Here is a 26,887-nt window from a genome sequence, read left to right as displayed (position 1 = left end):
GCCATTCCGTGAAGGATGTGCTAGAATGACTAAGAGCACTGGTTTTCCTGCTTTCAGGAAAGCATCCTCCAGCATCCATTCCCCACACCCCACTGAAATATAGGTGATCCTCTAGTGCATTTTCACCCTCAGGTTTGTGAATCCCTATAGTGGTAATCTTCCATTTCTGTTAACAAGTCAGTCCTTCTGAACAAAGCCTACTGTCTCATCTCCATGGCCCAGGGCTGAATCCTATTCATAAGTTTAATATTTTAATTAGAGGATGATTTTTAAAAAATGCCTTCCATTTCCACTATATCTGTTTGTATGTATTTCCTATCTTCTAGATCTAATTTATTCAACTTGTCTAGAAAATATCCTAAAATGAGAAACACCACTACTTACCCATTTGTTAAGTAGCACAGCACTCAACATAACACTGAACATTCGCTTTAATAATCTAAGGTACAACAATATTGCATCCTGCAACTGATACCATTATACCATTCAGATACTCAAAGAAGCTAGTAGCCTCAGCCATTTATTATTTGCATCTAGCACAATGCCTGTTACAAAGTAGGTGATCAATGCTGAATACTATGCCCCAGCAAGGATTCAGATCAACAGAAAACACAATTACTATCACAAATTACACATTCTTTGGTCCCCCTCACCACTTTGACACAGGCATCATAGTTTCAGAATCTTATTAAGAACAGGAGAAGCTAGGGAAAATTAAGAAAGTTACAACTTTAAAAGTTCATCTGAATAAATGGGTGGATATGCAAAGGCTCAAATATTCTCTATTTCACAATTCAAGACCATTTCTAAACTTGGATTTTTCTAGTAGTTTGAAAAATCACTTTGAAAATGTCATTCTCATTTACAGTATCACATTTCACATCCCAGCTCTTACTCATATGCATATACATCTGCATGAGTGTGTTCATAAAATGTTTTTACTGTAAGTGTCCTTTTAAGGTCATTTGAAAATGACAAAAGAATTAAAATTCTGAGACTCAAAATTTACTTTTAGTTCACTTAAAACTCTTCCACTCCATTGATTCTTTATCCATCAAATGAGTGCAATTGATTCCAATACCATATCAGGTTAATCAAAGCGTGTGGGATTGCTAGCACTCTGAAGAAAAATTTAATTCTATCCAAACATGTAATTACAAAAATCTTCATACTCCTTTTGTGCATGATAAAATGTCAAGTAAGACTCAGTAACGTAACACGTTAATTCAAGTGATTTCAATTTTATTTTTTCTCATAGTCTTCAGGTGGGAGAACTATCATGCAGAGTATCTCACCACCCCTCTCCCTACCATTCCTATCATTCAAGAAAAACTGGGATCTAGGAAACAGAGTAGTACACTATCAGTGGTGTTAACATATACAATAAGCTAAAGCACCATGCTAATAAAGTCAGGGTCCTTGAACTAACCCCTGCAAAAGCCAATTCGTTTCTGTTTGTCCCAAGGACCCAAACTGCACTCCTAGCTGCAGACAGCTTTCTTACAAGGTGTCCCACTGGCCACAAGATAGGCAGGGGGAACCGGCAAGGAGGTAAGTGGATGAAAACAAATCTTCACTAATGGAAAAGAAAATCCCATGTAGAAGTTAACTGAGTATTATCCATAAAGAAAAAAATCACATATATTCTTAGCTCCACATTAGACATATTTCAAGTCTAAAATACTGGATGACAGTTAACATTTGACTCCTGCATTTTAGAACTGCCTAATAGTAACATTCTACACAGAGCTACAGTAAAGGCCCTGCTGTTATCCAGTTTGTCTAATGAACTGTTAATTCCATTCAGACATCTTTTTTTCTCTTTTTACTATTAATCTTACCATGGTTTTTAAATAAATTTACCATTAGTTATTTGGTTCAGAATATTGTGAAAAATTCAGCTAGGAAATTATTCATAAAACTGAATTCTGTATTTTATTTTTCAAACAGCCAGTGTCCACATTTAAAATGCAGAATTTGCAAATATAAATTAGTCTAATAATTCAATTAAAAATAAAACAAAACAACTTCCTTTAGTATCACAATACATAAAATAGTATTATAAACTCCAAATGGCAAGGTTAACTACATGACAGTAATGCCAGAAGCCGTAAAACTCGTTAAACCTCTTAATGAATAGGTCAGTTTAAAGAACATTTCTGTGTTCCATGATTATGCATGAAACAAGCTTTCATTGTATTATAAAGGCTCAGCAATTCATTCATGGCATAATATGGGGTCAAGCAAAATTTTATTTTTACATTGACAATAAAAAAAACGCATTTAAACAACAAAAAATCCTCCCAGTTGTTTGAAAACAATTCTCTTTGCAAGGTAAAATGTATTTTAAAATATATTTACTTACCGAATTTCAATTGCCAGGCTGTTGACTACTGATGTGAAAATTTGTATTTAAAAATATCACAAATATCTTTTTATTTAACAGTGAAAATTTCAATGTGATAAGTTTCATTGCAAAGCAATTTTCACCTGAGTAGACGTTGAAATTTAGTGCTCATATATTTGGAGGGGAGGTGGGGAAGGAAAAACCCACTTGTGTCAGATACTGAGTTTGTCGTTCTTTCACACTGATTTCCCAGGGGGCTGAAGAAACATCGGCTGTGACCTCCCCAGGACACATGATGCTCCCCTTTCACCTGTAAATTGGTTCTGGCATTTTATAAATTCTCAGTACCCATAATATTGCCGCTTAGTTACGCATTCACGCTTAGCAACCCAATTCATTCAGTTCTATACAACAATGTCTATATTATGTACATGTTTAATTATCAGTAAGAAGTAGAAAATAAAATTTACAGTGATTGAGAAAGGGTCAGAAAACGGGACAGGAAAAGTAATACTGTATAATCAGAATATCCTATTATCCTACCAGTTTCAATGACAGGGATTTTCCTTTATTAGTTGAAATACAAAGAAGGCATAGGGGATCCCAGGAAAACACTATATATCAGAAAATTCAACGTGCTCCACCATCAGGATTTCCATTACACATTTAATTTCTTCTGTACAATTTTATAAACTTGTTTTTCTTTTCAAAATCGTCAGATTTCCAGATTAAATTCAGCACTACACAGTATGCCCTTGAAGTAAAATGAGGTTACCTGCTTTATTTGGATACCAAGTTCCCTTCCAGACAGTATTAAAATAAAGACAATTAAGACTACACAGATAAAATCCAGTATAATTCAAATCCAACAATGAAAAATTTCCCCCATATTGTTGCAAAATTCTTTCTAGTGAAATGCTTTGCTACAATAATAAAAAGCATACATTACATATAAAAGATACCAGTGTACTAAAAAGTGACAGAAGTGGACTAGCAAATCCTTCAAAGCACATTATATAAATGACTAGCATTTAAAAACATTTTTCCTATAAAATGTAGGTCATATACATTTATAAATTGGCGGTTTTGTTTCTAAAGCAGTGATGTGTGTGTTCAAATAGTTAGCTGTTCTGTACAGTATACTAATCTACTCAATTCAAACTACAATAGGTTTGTCTTTCTTTGTATTGAAGTTGAATAAATTCATCTGATCAGCTGAGAAATCAAGGTTGAAAAATAAGTATCTAAAAATCAAAGTAGAAAGTTTAGAATTCTTGAAATGTAGCTATTGAAATATGAAGAGAACTATTTCACAATGGAGCTGAAGTCACCTCAAAACTTATGGGCTTGAATCTAAAACAGAAACAAATATTAAAATCCAAAGCAAACCACAAAGTTAGGTAGCAGTACAGAAGCAGGAAAAAAAAACACACCCCCTTCCTTCAGTGTGATGGGCACTAAGTTTTGCGGTCTTCCTCCATCTTGCAGAAGAGTGGTAAGGCCATTCAATGCTTAGTGAAAGTGAGTACAGATGAAGTCAGATTTAGCCTGTCTCCCCTGCAACTTCAATTATGCTGTGTAAACAGTGTTATGTTCCAATAGGAGGAACAATGGAATTTGCTTATAAAACTGATTAAAGATAATCATTATTAAATGAAATAAAGATAATAACTCTGAAATGTTTCTAGAACTTTCCTGATGCTACTTGTAAAGTTAGCACTGCTATGTATTATTGCTTACATACAGTACAACATCATATGCCTTCTAACATAAAGCAGTACTGTGATCTGTTTGTACATATTTACAGATTCTTAAAAACAAGCTGTAAAAACATTACATACTTTCAGACAATACAAATTAGCACATTGGTACTCACTTCAAAACAAATGGAATGCATAACATTAATAAACATCATAAAGGAAGACTCACATAAAAGTTCTTGATTGTCAAGACACGTTTATATATAAACTCTAACTGTGCAGAATTAAAGATTCAATCACAGGTACATCCTTATTTGATGAACCATATTTACAGCATGGTATTGCATAAAAAAATAAAATAATGTTTACAGGGTTTTACTTTTTTATCCATTGGATTAAAGAAAGCAACAAACACAACAGGAAATGTTTGTCTGCTTTAGTTTGTTTCCTACCAAAGTTTAAGTGAAAAAAGGAAACATATGGTTTTTATTTGCAGAATATAGCAAAAACAACTGGAAAATTATTTCCCTGAAATAAAGCAATTTGAAACGGAAAAGGTTTAAATTAAATGGCAGAGTCAAAAAGTTGCTCATTGATTATAATAGTGCTTCTTCAAGTAAGTATACTGTGAAAAACGAGTTCTAGTTTAAAATGTTCTAAGCCTAAGAAATGTAGTTTTACAGTAATGCCTACTTTTAAAGTTTCCCGGCTTTTTTTTTTTTTTTAAACAGCCCTTTAAAAACCCAAATTAACAAAATGAAAGAAGTGGCAGGAGAGCTAACTTAGCTGGCACTTTGCAAGTTTCTCTGGCCTGTGGAAATGGAAGCCTACCCTGAGCACAAGGCCTCTTTTGCCTCTCAGAACGAGGAAACTTCCCAACCACTGGCCGCCCTCAGCCAGAGCAAAAAGGATGGATTCCTACGGTATCAACTAGAAAATCTGCAAGTAGGTCCAAAAAATTTAAGAGCCACTTCAAGTATTCTGAACCAAAAGAAATATGTGTGCAATAAGTTAAAAAATAAAAAACACATACACACACTTTTAGATGTTCCAGAGATATTTCCTCATCTAATGTGGTATTTCCAATCTCCAAATGTGAGAATGTGTCCTAAGAAAGCACACCTCACTCACACTTCACCAAGTTTAAGGGTGTAAGAGCATGTTTTCATAGAACAATTGGCTCACCGAGAGAAATGAAAAAAAAAAAAAATCGCAAAAGGATATCTCATATCCTCAATATTCTGATTTAAAGCAGCACAAAAGGCTACTTGCTTTCTCTATTAATGCCCAGATAGAAATTAAGTAACTTTCCGAACCAAAGTGGGGAGATGTTAAGATATTTATCATATGATAAATGCAAGGTAACGCTGGTAGGCATGCAGAATTTCACAGTAAGAGAGCAATGACTATACTTAAGTGGTAAGTCAGTAAGTTATGCCAAAGTATCATTGATCTCAAAAATGCTTATAATGTGGTAGAAAAGTCTGCCATTATGTAAAGAAATGTGTCGAAGACAGGAATACAACACCTGAACTTCTGCTTGCGTGACTGCCACTTTCAAAGGCCTTCCCTCCTTAGCTTCCCCTAACAGCTCAGCAGTAGAGCCACATTCTAAAAACTGTGCTGGTGATGTTAACACAAACAAACAAAAAGCTTCATGCTGTACACGTTCTCAACAGAGCAGAAATTCTGACTGGGTTTAAAAAAAAAACAAAACAAAAAGCCAACTCAGGAAATAATGCCTACTACCATCCGATAGCAGTACGTGAAAACACAACTGCCTCCCGAGGGTGAGCACAGTTCCATGGGCAAGGGCTTGCCTGAATGAAGCCTTCTTGAGGTTGTGATGTGCAACGTGACACACACCACTCTTCAGAGTCAATAATGGCAGAAGTTAAATATTTACTTCAAAGAAGTCTAAAATTCTAGAAAAATTTGGCAGCAAAGACAGCTGTCAAATGGGAGAATATTTCAAGCAAAGTTTAATAACCAAAGTGTAGAGGAAACCACATTAAACATAACTTACATTCCTTATCATAAAAACACCAATATATTCAAAATAAATGTAAAAGATGTTAAGGGTGGATATTTCTTTGTTCCCTTTCTTTATGAGAACAGTCTTGGGATAACATTAAATAAAAGAAAAAAATAATTTAAGTGTATAACATTCTATACCGAAACAAAAGCTGTATGTAGATCTGTAAGACCAATCTAAAAGTTAGAATGGAAATTAACAGTTTCATCATCCAAGGGTACTAATTTTAGATCATCACTGGTGCTCTATCAGTATGTGCATTGTGACAAAGATGGTGGAAATTTAAAATAAGAAACCAAAAAGTTGCAACAAATTAAGGAAGATAATAAAATCAATATAACTAATGTTAATTTCCAAAAATTAAACTGTCCAAAGTGTAACTGAAACCATTGTTCTTTAGAAAAGTATATATATAATATGTATATATGTATAAAAGCACTGTTTATTGTACCATGCTGTATCATTTTAAGACAAATATTAAAAAAAAAAAACATTCGTGGTATAAGGATAAAGTCTGTAGTTTATTTAGATTTTGAAATGCAACAAAAAGTTTCCGATCACTCATCTAGCTGAAAAAGAAATTGAAGTTACTAGAATTAGTAAACACTTTTGGTTTGTAAAATTGTAATGAGCAGTGTTCATTAAAAAGTAACTCAAGATAAAATAAGCAATTAAAATGCCCATTTCTTTAGTTTCTCTGGATACTGTTTAATTATCCAATCTATCAAGATTCTAGAAAGAGAAGGATTAAACCAGGTTTTACAGTTCCAAAGATACCCAATTTCCTTTTATTGCCAAAAATTAAAAATTTCAATTATGAGATGATTATGACACAACCATATCAAACCTAAAAATCTAATTTTTTTTACTCTGAGAAATCAAAAATACCAAATAGATTCTAAGTGCTCTATGTTAACTGAAGTGTATATGTAAAGTAAAATACAATTAAGCTTTAAAACGTGGAATATACATTTTGTGTAAGCATTATGTTCTTGGGAATGTAATCTACAGAATATCTTTTTACTAAAACTTCAAAACCTTGATACCTGCACATGAAAAATCATAAAAAATATCTAGGTACAACTGTACAAAGAAACTGACACCAATATGCATACTTTCATAGAGAAGTGAACGCTTCAACAGCTATGCATTTTGGTAAAAGTTTAGAAAGTATGCATATTTTAAAAGTAATTAGGCTTTTAAATAGTGGAGTCTTAGACTATCAGATTTTTATTACTTTTTTTCCTCAAAAAAAAAAAAACATGTCAATATAATGCAAAATGAAAATCAAGGGTATATGGCATATCGCTCTTTTTAAAAGGTGGTTTCTTGGTTTCTTTTTTTTCCCCCTATAGGACATACTAATTTATTTAAGCCATAATTCTCTTGACATTTAAACTTATAAGTTCACTCTGTAAAGTATACTCAGATTCCCTGCTGAAGTGCCATGACTATGCTGAAAAACTTAGAAACAGTATGAGTAAATTTCACACAATTACTAATCTCCTAAGAATGTACAATGTTATCAGTCAGGAAACAATTGTGCGAAAGTCTTTTTTTTTCCTTTTAAACTTGATGTAGGTGGAATAGCAAGTTTCTGATCTAAAACAAGTAATGCATTGCTTCTATAAAGGTGACAACATGTAAGGCAGTTCAAAGAATGCTGACTAACCAAACAAAATGCAGTTATTGGATTATCTTGCTATTCATATCAGCTTAACTTGTTATAACGCATTGCTCTTAAATCTGTACAGCACTCCATTTTACACAGAGTAACCCCACTCTTGATTAATCTGTTCTAAAGTGCCAGTATTATTTACACATTTTTTTAACCAAAAGTCTGGCCAGTTGTGGCATCAGGTGAGGATGTCATCCCAGCTCTATTATCATTTACATTCACCAAGGGAAATTCTGGAAACTCAGCACTTGTCCCTGGTCCCCGAAGGTTCACCTGTCCATTGGCAGTGCTAAATTGAGTAGCTATTCCAGCTCTGGATCCATGATATGGAGCACGGAAGGGCTGTTCAAAAGAGCTCATTTGGTAAGCTTGGTGGACAGGCTGAGCCTCAGCTTTCTTCTGAGAAGTCACTTGATCCAAAAAGTCCTGTGTTGATGTCGCAGAAGCATGGTTTGTCTCATCACCTGAAAAGGGAAATGAGTGCTGTGAATCACCAACGATTAGTCCAAAGTGGGACTTATCCGGAGTTGTTCTTAGTGGAGAATTCATTCCTGATCGAAAGCTATTGATGGGCATGGCTGCATAGACTTGCTTGTCTATGGAAGAGAATGCTGGCTGATTTGGAAGGGTCTGGTTATCAGTCACAAAGTTAAGGCTCGGGCTATTCAAATAGGCATCATTTTGGCTAGTTCTGTCCAAAGCCTGCTGCAGAAACTTTGAGTATTCCTGCAACATGTTGGCTTTATCTGACGAGGATGCTTGGGAGCTTGACCCAACATTCTCCGACTGGGTGACCTCAGGAACTTCTGAAGAATTTATTGATATGCTAGAAGTCACCTCAGTGTCCGCAACACTGAATGTTATCTCATGCTGTCCATTAGCTTTATGGGAATAGTGATCCAACAGGGTCTGTAGTACCTCATCTGGAATAACATTTTTGTCATGATTGCTCTTTATCTCCACATTCAGTGCCTGTGAATCTAAGATGGATGCTGTGGTGCTCTCATCAATGACACTTGCCACAGCCGCCTGCGTCACGGAAGGCTGAGAAGCTATGGTACCCACATTCAGCGCATACTCCCTACTGTTGTTACTTGCTGCCTGAAGATACCGCTTCTTCTTCAAAAACTGCATGGCATCATCATAATTAGTGCTGCTGTGCACAGGTTTACTGGGCCCCTCTTGCAAATTGTCAACCTGGTCAATGTCGGCATTGCCTTCTGAGTCCAGTAAAGCCTGTTTGTCCACAAGTTCAAAAGCATACTTTGAAACTTTGCTCTCTTCATAAGTGGATAAAGGTGAAATTGTTTGATTTTGCTCCAGAGGCTGTTTCAGACTTCTCTTACTATTAATTTTTTTGAGAACCAGCTTAGGTGGATGTATTTCCCCTGAGGCATCTTCTAAATGGGATCCCCCAACCGAAGAGTGTGGCATTTCAACAGCATACTCTGCTACCATATACTCATCTTTTACTTTAGTACTTGACGAGTAAAGGGGCAAGTAATCATTTTTGTCCTTCTTCAGGTCAGATTTGTCCAAAGAACTCTCTTTGTCCATCCCAGATGATTTTTTCTCAGTTTTCTGCCTTTTCTTTTTTGGCAGTGAGTTATCTTTTGGTGATGTAGAAAAGCCAGAATCTTCCTCGGATGTCAGAAGGCCACCTTTGATGGCACATCTGTTTAGTTTTTTGTCATGATTTTCATGGCACATACGTTTATGTTTCAATACACGATCTGTTCTGGAAAAATACTGTTGATTTCAAAGTTCAGAAGTGAGTTTTTTGTTTTAGTTTGTGTTTTGGTCAACCAAGAAAAGAAAAGAAAAACAGCAATTAATATAAAGATAGATATAATATGAGCAATTCCAAACTAATTTGCTGAACAAACTGTCATAAACCTAATCAACAACAGTTAGGAAGTCCTTCAAGCAGTCTGAGTAGTACCATTTTCTACATTTATTAGAATTACTTTATAATTTAATTTCAGATAAAAGACTCTCAATGTCAGTCATGCCTCAATAAAGTGGTTAAGAAAAAATTCAAACCATCTCTTACCTGTAAACAGTATTCACACTGGTAAGGTTTTTCTCCACTATGAGTCCTCTTATGCCTTTCCATATGATATTTTTGAATGAATCTCATACCACATTCATCACAGCGAAATGGTTTTTCACCTGGTACATGATATAAAAAGTTTAAAACATAAAAAATATTGGAAAATAAAGAATTACTTTACCACAAGAACCTATAAATAAATGGCTTTTGAAGTTGCCATACTATCGTTTTGGGAATAATTAAATTGAGTGCTGTTTGAGGACTTCTCTGCTATAAGGAACCATTACTAAGAAGATCAAAAATAGTTGTTACTGATAAAGCTACAGCCTAAGTAAACAGAAGGGGGTAACAAGAAGTTATCTTGAACAATGCTTGTTTGGGAAACTACTTTTTGTACTTTTCATACATTCAACAAAAGTTTACTGAATACGTCTCCTCCACTCATAACCCCATTGCAGGAGGTTAAAAGTATAAGATATAAAACTCTTTGTCTTCAAAGAGTTTTGACCTAATTGGGAAAACAAGGTCCACATATTATAAAGAAACAACTGACAAAACTATATTCAGCTCTGGTTTACCTTCACAACTTTATATCCCACTGGTTTGCTTCTTAACCTTTTCCTCCAGCCAAATCAAAGAACCTACCATTTCACGCTTTTCTACTTCTGCCTCGATCCACACTGCTCCTTCAGTCAGGCATGTCCACCTCTGTGTGTTCAGGCACTACATTCCCTCCAAGGCCCAACCCATCTCCTCTGGGACCCTTTGCCCTATTCCCCCAGAGGAAAGGTATCTTTATCTTCTTGAACTTTAGCTGCATTGCTTCTATGGCACTCATTATTCTCCTCTTAGTAATTATTTTGTACAACTCTGTTCTTTTACTAGACTATGTTTCTTTAGGTCATAATCTGGGCCTAAATTATCTTCATGTAGCTCAAAATATTTTGTGCAATTTTTAAGTACCAAATGAATGGCATAAATGATTATTACAGTGGAATATTAGTGGAAACAATGTTATTATGCACTGGTATGATTTGGAAAAGCTTCTTGGAAATATCAGAATCTAAGCTGAATAGTCCTTAAAGAGATTGTGTTTATGTGATTAAAGCCAAGGAAAGAAAATTTAGTGGCGATAAACAGAACAATCAAGGGTTTAGATATTATAAAATGTACAGGAGAAGAGAATTTAATCTGGCAACAAGAAAATTATTTCGAACTTTCAAGAACACAACTTTTGTAACTGCTATGGAGTTAACCAAATTTTAGGGTTGAAGGGATTCTGCAATGGTTTTCAAACTGTGCTCTCAGGGGTTCCACAGAGACCTCCAAAGGCTGATGCTGATGTGGCAAATGTCTGGTTCTAAGCTTGTCACCCCAAACTCAGGTCAGAACAGCTCCACTTCTGTACACTGAGGCTCTGAGCAAGGACTCCAAGGGTTTAGAGGCTAGAATGAGAATCTAACACAACTAATTTAGATCAATTCACTTATTTTATAAAAAAGAAATACTGAAGTGCATAAACATTAAGGTACTTGTCCAAGAGGTTAATGAGTGAATAAAATAATGAAGCAACAAATGCTACGAGAGAAGATCACTTATTAAGGAGGTTTGGAAGTGAAAGAAATGAGAAAAAGGAGATGAGAAGTAATAGGAGAAAATCCATTCAAGATTAAGTATTGTTAAGGATGGGGAGATGGATTTATCCAAAGGCAGAGAAGAAGAAGCCAGTGAAGAAGAGAAAATTAATATGAATACTAACCTAAAACTGAAATAGGATATTATGATGAATAATCAAAAGAACAAGATCCAAAGGAACTAGGATGAAAAGAGAAGGAGAGTACAGGTGTTATTTTAAAAAGAAGTAAGAATGGGTGCATATTTTGAAATAAAAAACGTTGATGATAGAGCTCATTAATATCATAAGATAAAGTCATTTCCCCAAAATGAGAAAGTATGAAAGAGAAAATTAATGAACTGATTAGAATCCAATTAATTCTGCATGACATTCATGAAGTGGAAGACTTTAATATTGTTAATAATGGTAATATACCCCATTTCAGTCAAAATAGAGGGTGATAACTTGATCCTAAAATTCATATGGAAATGCAAGGGATTCAAAATAGCTAAAACAATTCTGAAAAGGAAAAACTAAGTAGGAAGACTCACACTTTCCAACTTCAAAACTTACAAGTAAGCTACTGTAGTAAGCAAGATAGTGTGGTAATTGGCATAAGGACAGATATATATATCAAGGAACAGAATTCAGAGTCCAGAAATAAGCCCTTATATTTATGGCCAACTGACTTTCATCATAGGTGCTAAGGCACTTCAGTGGGGGAAAGATTAGTCTTTTCAAAAATAATGCTGGGATAATTTGATACCCATATGCAAAACAATGGAGCTGGACCCCAAGCTCACATCATATACAAATAATAACTCAGAATGGATCATAGGCCTAAATGGGAAAACTAAAACTATAAAAGTCTTAGGAGAAAACACAGGAATAAGTCTTGACTTTGGATTAGGCAGTGATTTCTTAGATATGATACCAAAAGCACAAGCAACCAAACAAGAAATAAGTAAAATTAAAAACTTTTGTGCTTCAAAGGACACAAGCGAAAAGTTAAAACACTGTAGCTTCCTGTGAGAAAGTTTGGCAAGTCCTCAAAATGTTAAACATAGAATTATCACACAAGCCTACAATCCTACTCATAGGTACTTGCCCAAAAGAACTGAAAACAAGGACTCACTCAGAGATCTGTATACCAATGCTTACAGAAGCATTATTCATAACCAAAAGATGGAAGCAACCCAAGTGTCCATCAACAGATGAATGGGTAAACAAAATGTGATATATACAAATAATGAAATATTATTTCAGCATAAAAAGAAATGAAAGTGATACATGATACAATATGGATGAACACTGAAGAAATTATGCTAAGTTAAAGAATTCAGAAACAAAAAGGACAAATGTTGAGTGATTCCATTTATATTAAGTACCTAGAGTAGACAAATTCATAGGGATAGAAAGGAAAATAGAGGTTACCAGTGGTGGAGGGAGGAAATGAGACTTACTGCTTAATGCTACAGATTCTTGTTTGTACAATTTTATATACAATTTTTCATCACTAAATTGCATGCTTAAAAGGATTAAAATTATAAACTTCAAGTTATGGTTTTTTTTTAAAAGTGTAAAGACAACCCATGGAATGGGATAAAATATTTGCAAATCATGTATCTGATAAGGGATATATATCCAGTATAACAAGAACTCTTACAACTCAACAGTAAAGACAATCTAACTTAAAAAGAAGCAATGGATCTGAAAGAAAATATACAAATAGCCAACAAGTACATGAAAAGATACTCAACATCTTCTCCAAAGAAAATATACAAACAGCCAATAAGGACATGAAAAGATGCTCAACATCATTACTTATTAGGGAAATGCAAACTAATACCACAATGAGATATCACTTCACACCCTAAGACAGTTAAAACTGTTAGCATGGATGTAGAGAAACTGGAACCCTAATATTTGGGTGGCAGGATTATAAAATGGTGAAGCTGCTTTGGAAAACAATTTTGCAGATCCTTAAAAATGTTAAACACAGAGTTACCATATGACTCAGCAATTTCCCTCCAAAGCATATACCCAAGAGAACTGAAAATGTATTTCCACACAAAAACTTGAACACAAATATTCATAAAAACATTATCCATAATAGCCCAAAAGTAAAAACAACTCAAATGTCCATCAACTGATGAACAAAATGTGGTACATTCAAACATGGAATACTATACAGCTATAAAGACAGAACAGAAATAAATGCTACAAGAATGAACTTTTAAAACCCTGTGCTAAGTGACAGGAGTTAGACAAAAGAGACCACCTACCATATATTCTACTCATATGAAATACACAGAATAGGCAACCCAGACAGAAAGTAGATAAAACATTGTCTAGTACTGGAAGGAGTGGGTACAGGATTTTAAAATGATGGAAAGTGTTCTAAAAATTAGATTGTGGAGATAGTTGTACAATTCTGTGAATATACTATAAACTATTGAATTGTGTACTTTAAAGGGGTAGATTTTTGATATTGTGAATTATACATAAATAAAGCTGTAATTCTAATACTGTATGATAATGTAACTGACACCATCCAAGATAAATAAAATTATTTCTTGCCTCAAAGGGCTAGTAATTAAATTTAAAATAAATTAAATGGGGAGGACTCATGTTTAAATTATCTGCTACATACTAACTGATGATCAAGAATTAAGAGCTTGTTTAACTAGAAGCAACATGAAATTTCCTTTAACAAAAAGATACTAGAAATATTAATGCCTTAAAAGCAATCTGTACAAATGCTCCTTTGTTGCTTTAAAAAAACAAAAACAAAAACAAAAACCTTTCACAGCCCCCTAAACTAAGTAGACCAATTATGATGGCTAAGTCAGTCAAAGATGAATGTAAACACAAATTCATCCACAGTCATTTATTTTTTGATCATCCACGTTCGCTATCCTTATTTCTAATCCTTTGTTTTTTGTTCTCCTTTAATACTTCTTTCCCCTTCCTTTTTCACTCCGCCATCTTCATGTTTTTCTCTCCCACTTTTTTCCCTCTTCTTCTCTCCCTTTTTAACTAGCAATTCCAGAAATAAGACATTTTAAAATTTAAGTTTCGTCACTTAAATATCCTTGTTTCTTTATAATTTAAATCATTTGAAAAAAAATCTACACAGGAAAAAAATCTTTCTCTTATCTTTGTCCCTCTATAGGTAACTACATTTATTTGTTTGGGTATGTTTCTTTTCCAGAGTTTCTTGACACAAGCATAAGCAAAAACAAATATATCCTCTTTAAAATTTTTCCTTCTTTCTTATGTGAAGGCAGCATATTCTATTCAGTGTTCGGCCAATTTTTTTTTTTTTAATTCAGTAGCTTAGAGATCTTCCCAATAGAAAAAGAGCTTTCTCATTCTGACAGCTGGTATCTTTCACTGATGGATAGACATACATACTGTAATTTATTTAACCAGACCCCTTTTAATTTCCAAACACTTCCTATTATAAATAATGTTGTAATAGGAACTTTGTCAATACATTAATTGATACATTTGCAGGTACACCGGTAGGTTAAATTCTCAAAACACAATTCCTGGTCAAATACATGTATCTGTGACTTTGAAATACATTGCCAAATTGGTCTCCACAGGAGATGTTAATGTGTAGCCCACCAGCCAGCCATGTATGAGTGACTGTTTCCCTATAACCTTGCCATATACTAATATGTTTAACTTTCTGAGGACTGCAAATCCAATATGTGAGAAAAGCAGTATCTCAGTATGAGAGTGACCACTTTATACGTCATTTTCTGTGAGCTGTCTGTACATTATCTTTCACCTATTTTTTAACTAGGTTGCCTGTCTTTTTCTTGATGATTTATAAGAGCTTTATTAAAGAGACAGTTCATTTATATGAGTTTCAGGATTTTTTCCTTTTTTTTTTTTTGAGGCGGGACATACGGGAGGTGTAGTTGTTTGACTAATACGGGTTTAAATTTTTATGTAGCCAAATTTATCAATCTTTTCTTTTACAGATATTAGATTTTGAGCATTATTTGAATTTTCCCATTCCAATCTGTCCATATTTTTAATGAAACATATATAGTTTTATCTTTTACATGAAATCTGATACATTTGGAGTTCATCTTGAGGTAGAATGTGAGATATGGACAAAACTCCATCCAGATGGCCATCCAGTTTTCCCAACGTCATCTACTGAAAAGTTCAGCTTTTCCTGATCACATTTTTTTAAATCATTTCTTTATCATAATCATACAGTAGTAAGTTCCCTTGGTCTATCTGTAACCTTCTGTTCTGTCCCATTGGACTATTAGTAAGCCAGAACCAATGTGTTTTACTCATTAAGACTTTATATAATACACTTTACCACCTGGTAGGGCTATTCCCCATTGTTCTTCTTTTCTTTTCTTCTCCCCTGGTTGTTATGTCCAATTTCCAAATCACTTCTGAACTGGCTTGTCTAGTATCTGGCTGGGATAGGGCAAAAGGGAGTAGCCTGAAATGTTCAGGTTAACTGATGGAAAACCGATATACTTTATTGATACTGACTCTTCCCATCAGGGAAAAAAAGGGGATATAGCTTCCCATTTGATCAAATTCTGTTTTGTCCTCAAATAGTGTTTTAATAATTTCTTAATATGGAATTTTCTACATTTCTTTTTGTTGATATTATAAAAAATGTTTTCTTCCATTTTATAGTTTATTGTGTATGTGTACAAAAAGTATATGGTTTTCTGCACTTGTAATGAATTTGCTGGTGTGCAGTAATTTTTCAGTTGACTCTCATAGGTTTTCCCAGTTTACGATAATACTGTTTGCAAACATAGGGTTTTTTTTTAACATATAATATTTTCCTCTTCTCTACTTTTGCTGGCTACTATTCTCAAACATTACATTAAAAAATAATAGTGATAATGTGTGCTGTATCTTGTTCCCAACTTTTGTATGTCTCTTGAATGAAAAATAAAATGACTGATACATATTTCCTTAAGAAACATAAAAACACTTAAATTAAATTTCTTTAGGAGAAAATCCCTTTATTTAAGAGCCCCTCTACTGGAAAAGGAAGATGATCTACATGCAGCATTTGAGTGATTTTAAGATTAACAGGAAAAGCTTACATAAAAATACCAAGAATTTTATAAATATTGTTTACAATTCAGGAAAGCAATAACATAGTGAAGGAGAAACAATCTCAAGGTATTCCACTAATGGTAATTTTCCAATACCCTAGGAGCTTGGAATTTCAATTCTAACAGTTATCAATGAGATCACCCCCACCCCCACCACCACTGCAGTGTTTCTCCCTAGTAAAAACTTAAGACACTGCACACACTGAGATGTTTACGGGTAAGAATTCTTACTAAAATACATGGATAATTATTAGGGCAAATTATATACAAGAAACTGGTAAGGACATAGCTTTATGTTAAACTAGCTTACTATGGCTTGACATATTAATCTGATTTTTGGCAGTTTCAACTAACTCTCTTCTTCCTCTTCAGCCATTCTAATCTGGCTTCTGCACTAACATTATCAAAATGGCTCTTGTGAATCACCTACAGGTTACCAAACACAACTACATGTTTTCAGTTATCTTAACAGACCTCTCAACAGCCTTCAGCTCGGGTGATCCTTTCTTTCTCCACGAATTCACTTTTCCCTTGGCTTCTATGACATTCATGCCCTTTCACCTCTGACTGCCCCTTCTCAACGCTCTTTCCAGCTCACCCTCCTCCCTCCAACCACAAAATGTTTTAGTTCTTCATGGCTTCCTCCTAAACTCCTTGCTTTTCTCATTCCATATTCTTTTCTTTGGGAGCAAGGGAAACATCTATTTCCATAGCTTTAATTACTGTCAAATCTGAGCTCTGGAGCACACGTCCAAATTGCCTACTGAACTTATCCACCTCTATGACATTTAGGGATCTCAAACGCATCATATTCCACACTAAACTTGTGATCTTCCACCCACAGCTTAGTCCTCAGATTCCCTAACTACATGATGGCACTTCCATCCATCTAGTCTTGCAAGCTGGGTTTTAGTGCTGGTCTCAGCATTTCTTAACTGTGAGACATTGAGCATGTTATTTAAACTCTTAAGATTTGATAGCCTCAATTGTAAAATAAAGATATAAATAAAACATACCTCTAAACTAAATGTTAAATGAGATAACCCGTCTTTATTTGAGAACAAAGTCTAGCACATTCTAACAGCTCAATAAATATCAGCTATTAAAAATAAAAATTAAGAGGTTGATGATAAATGATTATCATTATATTAACATATTGATTACAGTTATAACCCAATGACTGGGCTATATATCTCAAATGAAAACATCCTTAAGCTAGATAACTAATTCAGGGGAAAACAGGAAACAAGGAGGATTACTAAAGTAATTACATGGAACAGAAATCACACACCCAGAAAATTGCTTAAAACTTTAGAGCATATAGAAATACAAGAATATCTTTGGCATACAGTACTTCTGGGAGGCTAGACAGTTCATTTATCAGTCTAAGAAGAACCCATATGCTATGCAGGAAACTATACAGGAAATCATCTGAGAATAAATCACAACCAGTGAAGTATAAATTATTAAATAAAAACTGTTAAGTTGCCACAGTAACATACACATGTCAATCAAACTGACAAAAACCTAAAAGTCCTTAAGAAGTTAACTAATTAAAGTAGTAATATTTCTGGGCAGTGAGTTTTTTAAAACCCTACCTTTCTAGAAGTACAGAATGGTTTTCTTCCCCTAGAATGGAGATCAGAGAGAAACTTCAATGCCTGCATTTTAAATTTTAGAAACACTGGCAATGTTTGTGCATTTACAAAAATAACACATTGGGGTCACCACCTCCCTCAACAAAAGAAAATGAAGAAACAGTTCTTTCATTTTTTCTGGGCTTCTCTTCTTTCCTTTTGTAGAGCTATGAAATTACACATTTACAGTGTAATTTTTTTTAAGTAGTTTGGTTTCCTTAAGATGACATAGCAAATGACAGATGGAAAACTATTTCTTGGCTACCAGAGATTAGATTTTAGACTTCCACTTTACGAGACAGACAACTCTGAAAGATGATTAATCACCTCTATTAAGAGCAACATCCCAGGTAGACTCGAGTCAAATTTTTAATCATATGTAGAAAATAAACAAATAATACTGTCCTAATTCTGAAAATAAGCTGAACATCATACAATCATGGCAATTTACATATTTCATTTTTCTATCAGCCAATAAATGCAGACAATACACATCTGGCACTAATTATCCAAGCATACTAACACTAAGTAATTGATGTCCCAATGATGGCACCTGCACAGTGCAAGACCTAAAATGAAGTAGTATTAGTTAATGGTTAACACCATCTAAACATAGCATATGTAACTATTTTCTACTCATTTAAAAAACTAATTCAGAATAACACACAAGTCTATCTACTATAGAGGTGGTTTGAAAAGTTTTTTAAATTAGTAAAATGGCTGGATAGACGGGTGTCAGTATATCCCTACCAAAAAGAAATTTAAGTTAGAATACCAAAATGTAAAATAGATCTAAAACAGCAGTGAGCTAAGTTAACATCATCCTGAGTTGTAAACATTTCAAATTAGTCCATCTGTTTTTGAATTTAACATAAACCTCTAATTTCCAGCTACCTCTTGAAAACAAGTGCTCTAGAATAAAAGATCAACAATGAAGACTACATTAAGCACAAGGAGGGTTACCAAATCAACAGACGCTATACTGAATCCCCTAGACTGCACCCTGCAAAAAAGAAACTTGTCATCAGCTTATTTTCTTTCTTATGTGGTGTGGTCTTCATGTAAGACTGGACAAACACATACCTGCTTTCATTCTTTTTAAAAATAACTAGAGTATCAAAGGATGAAGGACCATTCTCTCAAAAACATACTCTGTTCATCAGTAAAATCCTTTTTCCTAATCAGGGTCCTTTGACTTTTTTTCCACCCTTAAAACTGTCTCTACTGTTGTCACAATATAGTGATTTGCCTCTTTAAATGAACCACAACCTACACTTATTTCACGTACAATGCACTTGAGAAATCCGGTGTACATGCTCTAATTTGAACAAGGAGCATAACATAACTTTTATGCAAAGAATTCAGGTTGTTTGACTCAAGAATTAGTGACAATTTTATGCAGTTATCTTTTCTGAATTCAGCTGTCAGTTAAACAGCTAAAGAGAGTGAACAAGCACTACAGGTACGAACATGGTATGAAGTGGTCTGCTCCAAGCACTCTACTTTTTAAAGTGTCACCTTAAAAATGCAGGTGAAATATGCATTCCAACCTAGAATATGTCTCATTTATATCTTTAGCTTCAATTTTTATTGAGCACCTACTATGTATACCAAACACTCTTAACATTTAAATCAACTCTATTCTTGTCAAGTAAATTATCCTTATTTGCCAAGGCTAGGAAACTTTTATTCAAAGTCACGGTGATAATGAACCAGACCTAGGGATGAACCCTGGTGGCCGCCTTTTTAGCACCAAATTCATCTACATCATGGTTTACCCAATAACACAGGAAGCTGCACCGAGGTTTTCATCATTTTGCAAGTACTAAGTGTTTGCCAGTGTTGGGAAAGGACAGGAAATGTCCAGGAAAATTATAGTAGTGGAATGGTTGGAACCCAAGTTTGTTTCTTTTTTTTTTACATTATTTGACTATTTGATGAGTTTTCACCAACGAACACCTTTGAAAGCATCACTACAATAATGAGTTTATATAAAACCAGTTTCCTGCTACTCTATGTAATCCCTTCCTCCTGCCCCTCTGTCCTTCCCTCTCCCACTCTCCAGGCGAACAATTATCTGCTGTCTGTCCCTATAGTTTATATTAATTATTCTTATAAATATTTTCAGATATACACAAAAGTAGAGAAGACTATAAAGAGCCCTCATGTACCCATCACTCAGCTTTAATAATTACCAATGCTAAGCAAATTTTATTTCAACTAATTCTTCCCATTCTTTCTTCCTTTCTTTCTTATTTTAATCAAGTAAACTTTTTACTGGAATATAATAACGGCCATACAGAAAAGCAAACAAATCATAATCATGGCTTGTTGAATTTTCACAAAGCCCACACAATTCATGTAACTAGCACCCATAATCAAGAAAGAGAACATCATCAGCATCTCCTAAGTGCCTCACTTGGCCATTAACCTGTCAAAGATAAACACTATCCAGACTTATGACACCAGAGATTAGTTCTGCCTTAACTGTTCTTATCGTGGAAATGTTAAAGCATATAAAAAAAAGTACACTGAAGGTTCTCTTACCACATTTTACAAACAAATTCCTTAAAATGTAATATACCTACACAAAAGTCTACAGAATATACATGTAGTCTGATGGATCTTCTCAAAGTGAACACAGCTGTATAATGAGCAGCCCAACCAAGGAAGAGAACACTGTTCTTAGGAATTACGTGCACTGCAGAAGCACCTCTATCCCTTCTCCATCAGGAATTACTATGCTGATTTCTAACAAATAATTCATTTTGCCTTGTCTATGAAATACACATGAATGGAGTCATAGAGTATGTATTCTTTTGTGCCTGGCTTCTTTAATTCAGTGTTATGCTTTTAAGATTTATCTATAATGCCATGTCCAGTATTCCATTCCATCATATGAATGTATTACAATTTATTCATTCAAACTTAATGGAAATCTGGGTTTTGATTTCAGAAAAAAAAAATCTCACTTTTGGGCTATTCCTAACAATGTTGCTTTAACATTCTTGTATATGTCTTCTGGTGATTATATGAACACTACATAAACATAAAACTAGAGTGAAAATGACAGATCATAGAGTTTATGTGGGTGCAACCTCAGTAGATACAGTTTACTAAATTGGATGTGCCAATCTACATACCCACCAGCATAATACATGAGTTTCAACTGCTCCACATCCTTGCAAGTACAGTCATCCCTTAGCATCCAGCAATCAAGTAGTCCCTTGGATCCACGGATACCAAAATCTGCAGATGCCAAAATTCAATCAACCACAGATCATGTAGTATTTCTGATCTGTGGCTGGATGACTCCATGGATGGAGAACTGCAGATACAGAGGGCAGACTATACTGTGTACCACTTATATTTCTGATTTTAGCCCTTCCAGGGTGTGTGCAAGTGGTATGAGGTTGCAATACTAAGTAATTTCCCTGATAGAAATGGAGCTGAGTACCCCTTCGTGTTTCCTGATCATGGTAAACTTTTTTGGTATTAAGCTTCTGCATTCTTTTCTATTAGCTTGTGGTTTTCTTAACAGATTAGTAGGAATTCTGTACCTATTTACAGGCTTAGTTTTCACTTTCTTAATAGTGTCTTTAATGAACAAAAGGTCTTAGCATTAACGCAACTCAAGTTTTAATTTTTTTCTACTATGACTAACACTTTCTATATCCAAGTTAAGAAAAGTTATATTCCACAGGTCTTTCTTCTATGTTTTCATTTTTTTCTCCCCGTGATATTTTCTGTTGATGTCTTCCATTTCATTAACCTTTTCTTTTATTGCCTCTATTATTCCGTTAAACTTATATGTTCTCTGTAACAATTACTGTATTTTTTAGTTATAAAATTTTCATTTTCCTATTTTTCATAGCTTGCAATTCTTTGGTAAAAGTCTCCATTTTTTCATCATTTGTGTCTTTTCTACTATTTTCTTAAACATATTAGTCATAGTTTAAATTTTAAAGCCCTTCTTTAGTAACTCTAATGTCTGGATCACCCAAGAGACTGTTTTTATTATCTTTTTTCATCTTGCCTTTCTGTGATTCCATCCCATCATTTGGAATGCAATGTGATTTTTTACTGAATGCAAAATACACTACATGAAAAATTGTACAGGCTCTGGATGATGTTATCTTCTTTTAAAGAGGGTTCACCCTTTTTCTGAGCACATAGTGTGGGAGATGATAACCTAAATCCCAAAATGGATTAAACCAACTTGAGGCTGGGTTATTTTATAGCAAATCCAAGACATTGGCTTTTCAAAATAAGAAATGCTTCTTCGCTTGACTATTTCCTGTCTACTCTCAAAAATGGTCAGTAACAAGCAAATTGCCTTAGTGCTTTAAAATTTAATACTTAGAACTAACAACTATAATACTTTTACAATAGTAGTTCTAAATTTTTACATAACCTATTCTCTCTGATGTTATCAGATCTCTATGAATTTCATTATGTACTTTAAGATTATTCAGTGTGAATGATGATCTTTGCTTATTTCAAATGCACCATTGATTTAGTAATGTGGTAAGAGCATTTTAATTGTTGCAAAGCATGAATCTGATAAATTACATCCTACATATAATTAAAATAAATATAAGTCACATGCTAAAATATTTTCCAAAGGTAATTTATTTTCCATATGATGTAAGTTAATTTCTTTTAGTGATTCAGTTTGGTACTAAACATGGATTTAAATGAAATACACAGTTTAAGCAGTTTTTTAGGTAAGAGATGTTATGTAAGAACACTATATTACCTACTGAATATAAAAAATATTCATACTGTTCTTTGAAACATATAATAAAACTTCTGCTCTATACTTAATAGGCAGAAAATAAAGCCTAATATTCTTGGCAAATTTTTGTTTTTGGATTTCTGCATATTTCAGAAAACACATTAATGTAAAATTCATTACCATTTACTTTTTATTTTGCATTACAGTTAGAAATATGAAGTTAATATTATATGCAAAATAAAATTAAGTGCAGTATTATCTTGGAAAATATCAAGAAGTCTTTGAAGAAAACAATGGTTTTCTATCAATTAGAAAAAACAAGTCTATAAGAGAAAAAATAACAAATTACATATCTGATATATAAATAAACATATGAGGAGTACTCAAAACTCAACAATAAGAAAGCAATCTATTTCTTTTCAAATGGAGAAAAGAACTGAAGAGGCACTTTACACCCCTTCTGTCAAAATTTGATATATACACACAGATTGCAAATAAGCATATGAGAAGAAGCTTAACATAGCTGGTCCTTAGGGAAACATAAATTAAAACCATAATGAGATACTAGTACACACCTATTAGAATGGCCAAAATAAAGAAATGTGACAATGTTACACACCGGTGATGATGCAGTTTCAACTGGAACTCTCATAAGTTACTATGGGAATGCAAAACGGTACAATCATTTTGGAAAAAAGTTTTATGGTTTCTTATAAAATTAAATATTCACTTAACATGTGACCCAGCAATTCCACTCTTAGGTAGTTTCCCAAGTGATGTGAAAATACGTTCACAAAAAAGCTGTATACAAATCTTTATAACAAATGGTTATGGAAGCTTTATTCGTAAACACAAAAAACTAGTAACAACCCAAATATACCTTAAGTAAGGAATGGAGGCATCAACTACGATATATTCATACAAAAGAATACTGATCAACAATAAAAAATTTAATTACCCATCCATCAACAAATAGGAACGGAAAAAGCCAGATTCAAAAGGTTACATACCATATGATTCAATTTATATTATATTCTAGAAGAGGCAAAACTAAAGAGACAGGAAGAAATATCAGTGTTTGCCACAGGTTGGGAGTGGGGGAGAGGCTGACCTGAAAACTGCAGGGGAATTTGAAGAGCGACAGAACTGGTCTGTATCTTCACTGTGATGATGGTGGGTTACACAAATTTATGCTTATATTTTTATATACATAGTATATGCCCTAAAAATGATAAATCTCATTACATGTAAATTATGTATAATTTAAAATAATGAAAATGTATAATGTATAATTTAAAATAATGAAAAAAAACTGAAGCCAACAAAACATACTGCCCTTAAGATGAAAAAAAAATCTCAAACTATATACATATTACACAAAATATTAGAAAAATCCTCAGCTATTTTGCAAAATAAAACACTATTAGCCCACTATCCTCCAAAAAATCAAAATTTTCCAACTTACAGGTGAATAGATATGATACTAAGAATTTATTAAAATTTTCATTGATTATTCCTGTTTTCTCAGTGAAATAAGAAGCAGTAATCAGCTGAAAGTGAGAAGGTAGGAGGAAATGTTGGAGATTTACAGAAAGGAGAAAGTAAGAAATAATTGTTTGGGAGAAAGGTTGGCAAGCTTTATCTGTAGAAGTAAGACAGTAAATATTTCAGTCTTTGAAGATCATACAATTTCTGTCACAATTACTCAACTCTGCTATCATAGGGAGAAAACAGCCATAGCCTTTACGTAAAGGAATGGGTATGGCTACGTTCCAACAGAATTTTTAATTACAGTAACAGGTAGCAGGTGGAACTAGTCCATGGGGTGAAATATGGACCCTGTTTAGATGTGGCAGGATGAATAGACTAAGGAAACAAATAAATTCTAGTAGGCATTAAGGGCCTACTTAAAATTTAAAGTGACCCTAATTCAGTAAAACTTTCATTCTAGCGATAGAAAGGGTTAAATATCCCAAATGGGACTGCATCAAACTAAAAAGCTTTTTTGTACAGCAAAGGAAACCAGCAACAAAATGAAAAGGCCACCCACTGAATGGGAGAAGATATTTACAAATGATATATCTGACAGGAGGTTAATACCCCAAATATACAAAGAACTCACACAACTCAACATTGAAAAAGAAAAAACAAACCAACCAGATTTTAAAATGGGCAAAAGTCCTGAATAGACATTTTTTCAAAAAAGACACAAAGGTAGTCAAGAGGCACATGAAAAGATACTCATCATCACAAATCATCAGGGAAATTCGAATCAAAACCGCAATGAGGTATCACCTCACACCTATCAGAATGGCTATTATCAAAGGACAAGAAATAATAAGTGTTTGTGAGGATGCGACAAAAAGGGAAACTTAACGCACCGTCAGTGGGCATGTAGAGTGGTGTAGCCTCTATGGAAAAGTGTGACGGTTTCTCAAAAAAAATTAAACCTAGAGTTACCATATGATCCTGGAATTCCACTTCTGAGTATCTTTCCAAAGGAAATGAAAACACTAGTAATTTGAGAAGATATACACAACCCTATGTCCACTGCAGCATTAACAGCACCCTCAAATGTCTCCCGGCCAGTCCCTAATATTTATGTCCATGGCTTCTGCATATGGGAAACACCTGCATTTGTCACTAAATCCTAACACTTTAAAATAGTATCTTTTCTAGGTTCCAGGCTCCCATGAATCCATCGTCCATTTCTCCCTAATTCTCATATAAAAAATAAAATATCTTAATAACAGGGATATTTTTCCTATAGGAATAAGTTAAGACTTTCTCAAGACTCTAGAGTTACAGCTGATCAGACTCCATGTCTCTCTCTTCTATCCAATGATAAAGAACTAAAAGCTAGATGAAGTAGGCAAGAATATATCCAAGTGATTTTTAAGGATGAAGAGTTTCTCCATTATATAAGCATGACAGGCCTATACAGAATACTATGTTATTCAAACAATAGCAATAAACATGTTGTTTTTTTGTGTTGGTATTCATTTTATTTTTTCACAATCGCATTTGTCTTTTTAACTTTTAAATAATCAATCTACAATCTGGTCAATTCTCTAAGGTAATTAAGAGTTGACCAAATATAGTTTCTGGAATAATTAAAAATGCACACTGGAGCATTCATTCTTTCAACACCCTTAGAAAGTCAAAATCAAAATAGACAATGAAATGTAGGTAAGGAAGAATCAGGCCTTAAAAAATGTAGAGGGATAAAAATATATGAGGGATAAAAAAATCAAGAAACTTAATTTGTCTATCAGCTTTTTTACACAGCTGTGACAGGAGACCACTCAGCGTTCTCCAGGAAATAAAGAGTAGGAAGCACTTGTATCAATGACAAATTACGCAAACAGCATAAAAGCAGCTTTGGGAGATAAAGCTGGATAGATAAGTAACCACTTAGTACTACATTAGGATGTCAGTCCTATAACCTACATCTGCTTCGTAATAGTGTCATAAAGTTAAGACTTTCTCCAAAAGATCTACAGAAAAGCAAAACAAGCTACAAAATATGTAGAAGCTGTTATTATGATTGTGGCTTCTTTCAAAGAATGTTAAGATACTCTCATTAAATTCAAAGATGGGCTGAAAATGATGACATTTTAGGCATTTTTTAAAAATAGAAACTCTTCAGAGATAACATCTAAAAATCTAAAAAGTACCCAGAAAAATAATGAATGACCTTCATAAGTAAATTTAGACTGTCCTAAATGTTTTAAATACAATTTCATCATGACTGAGTCTAAATCAGACAGTACATTTTGACAGCCACTCTTCCACCAAAGGTCCAAATAAAATATATGAATTCTGAGCCTAAGTGTCATTAAAAGTGAGTCAGTGAAATGAAAAACTTGATCAAAAAATTTTTAAAATGTGTTGTCAGCCGATTCAGGTATCTGAAACATAATGAATTAAGATCTGAAAGGCATGAATGTTGGTTATCCACTCAACTGGG

At 33.9% G+C, this 26,887-nt stretch overlaps 1 protein-coding gene across 3 annotated transcripts in view; it reads right to left on the bottom strand.

Moving 5' to 3' along the window:
• Positions 1-1,225: 1,225 nt before the first annotated feature.
• ZNF148 (zinc finger protein 148) overlaps positions 1,226-26,887 on the bottom strand; it is a 109,264-nt gene continuing 83,602 nt past the window's right edge. For all 3 annotated transcript variants that reach the window (XM_072963910.1, XM_031683645.2, XM_006200895.4), the window contains exons 8-9: positions 9,814-9,932; positions 1,226-9,509 (exon numbers count right to left, since the gene is read on the bottom strand). In XM_072963910.1, the coding sequence (XP_072820011.1) occupies positions 7,911-9,509; positions 9,814-9,932 (1,718 nt within the window). In that variant the 3' untranslated portion in view covers positions 1,226-7,910. The remainder of the gene's footprint in view (positions 9,510-9,813; positions 9,933-26,887) is intronic.

Source organism: Vicugna pacos, chromosome 1, assembly GCF_048564905.1.
Source record: "Vicugna pacos chromosome 1, VicPac4, whole genome shotgun sequence".
NCBI lineage: Eukaryota > Metazoa > Chordata > Mammalia > Artiodactyla > Camelidae > Vicugna > Vicugna pacos.
Note: the sequence above shows the minus strand (reverse complement) of the source record. Positions and strands in the feature narration are given on the sequence as shown.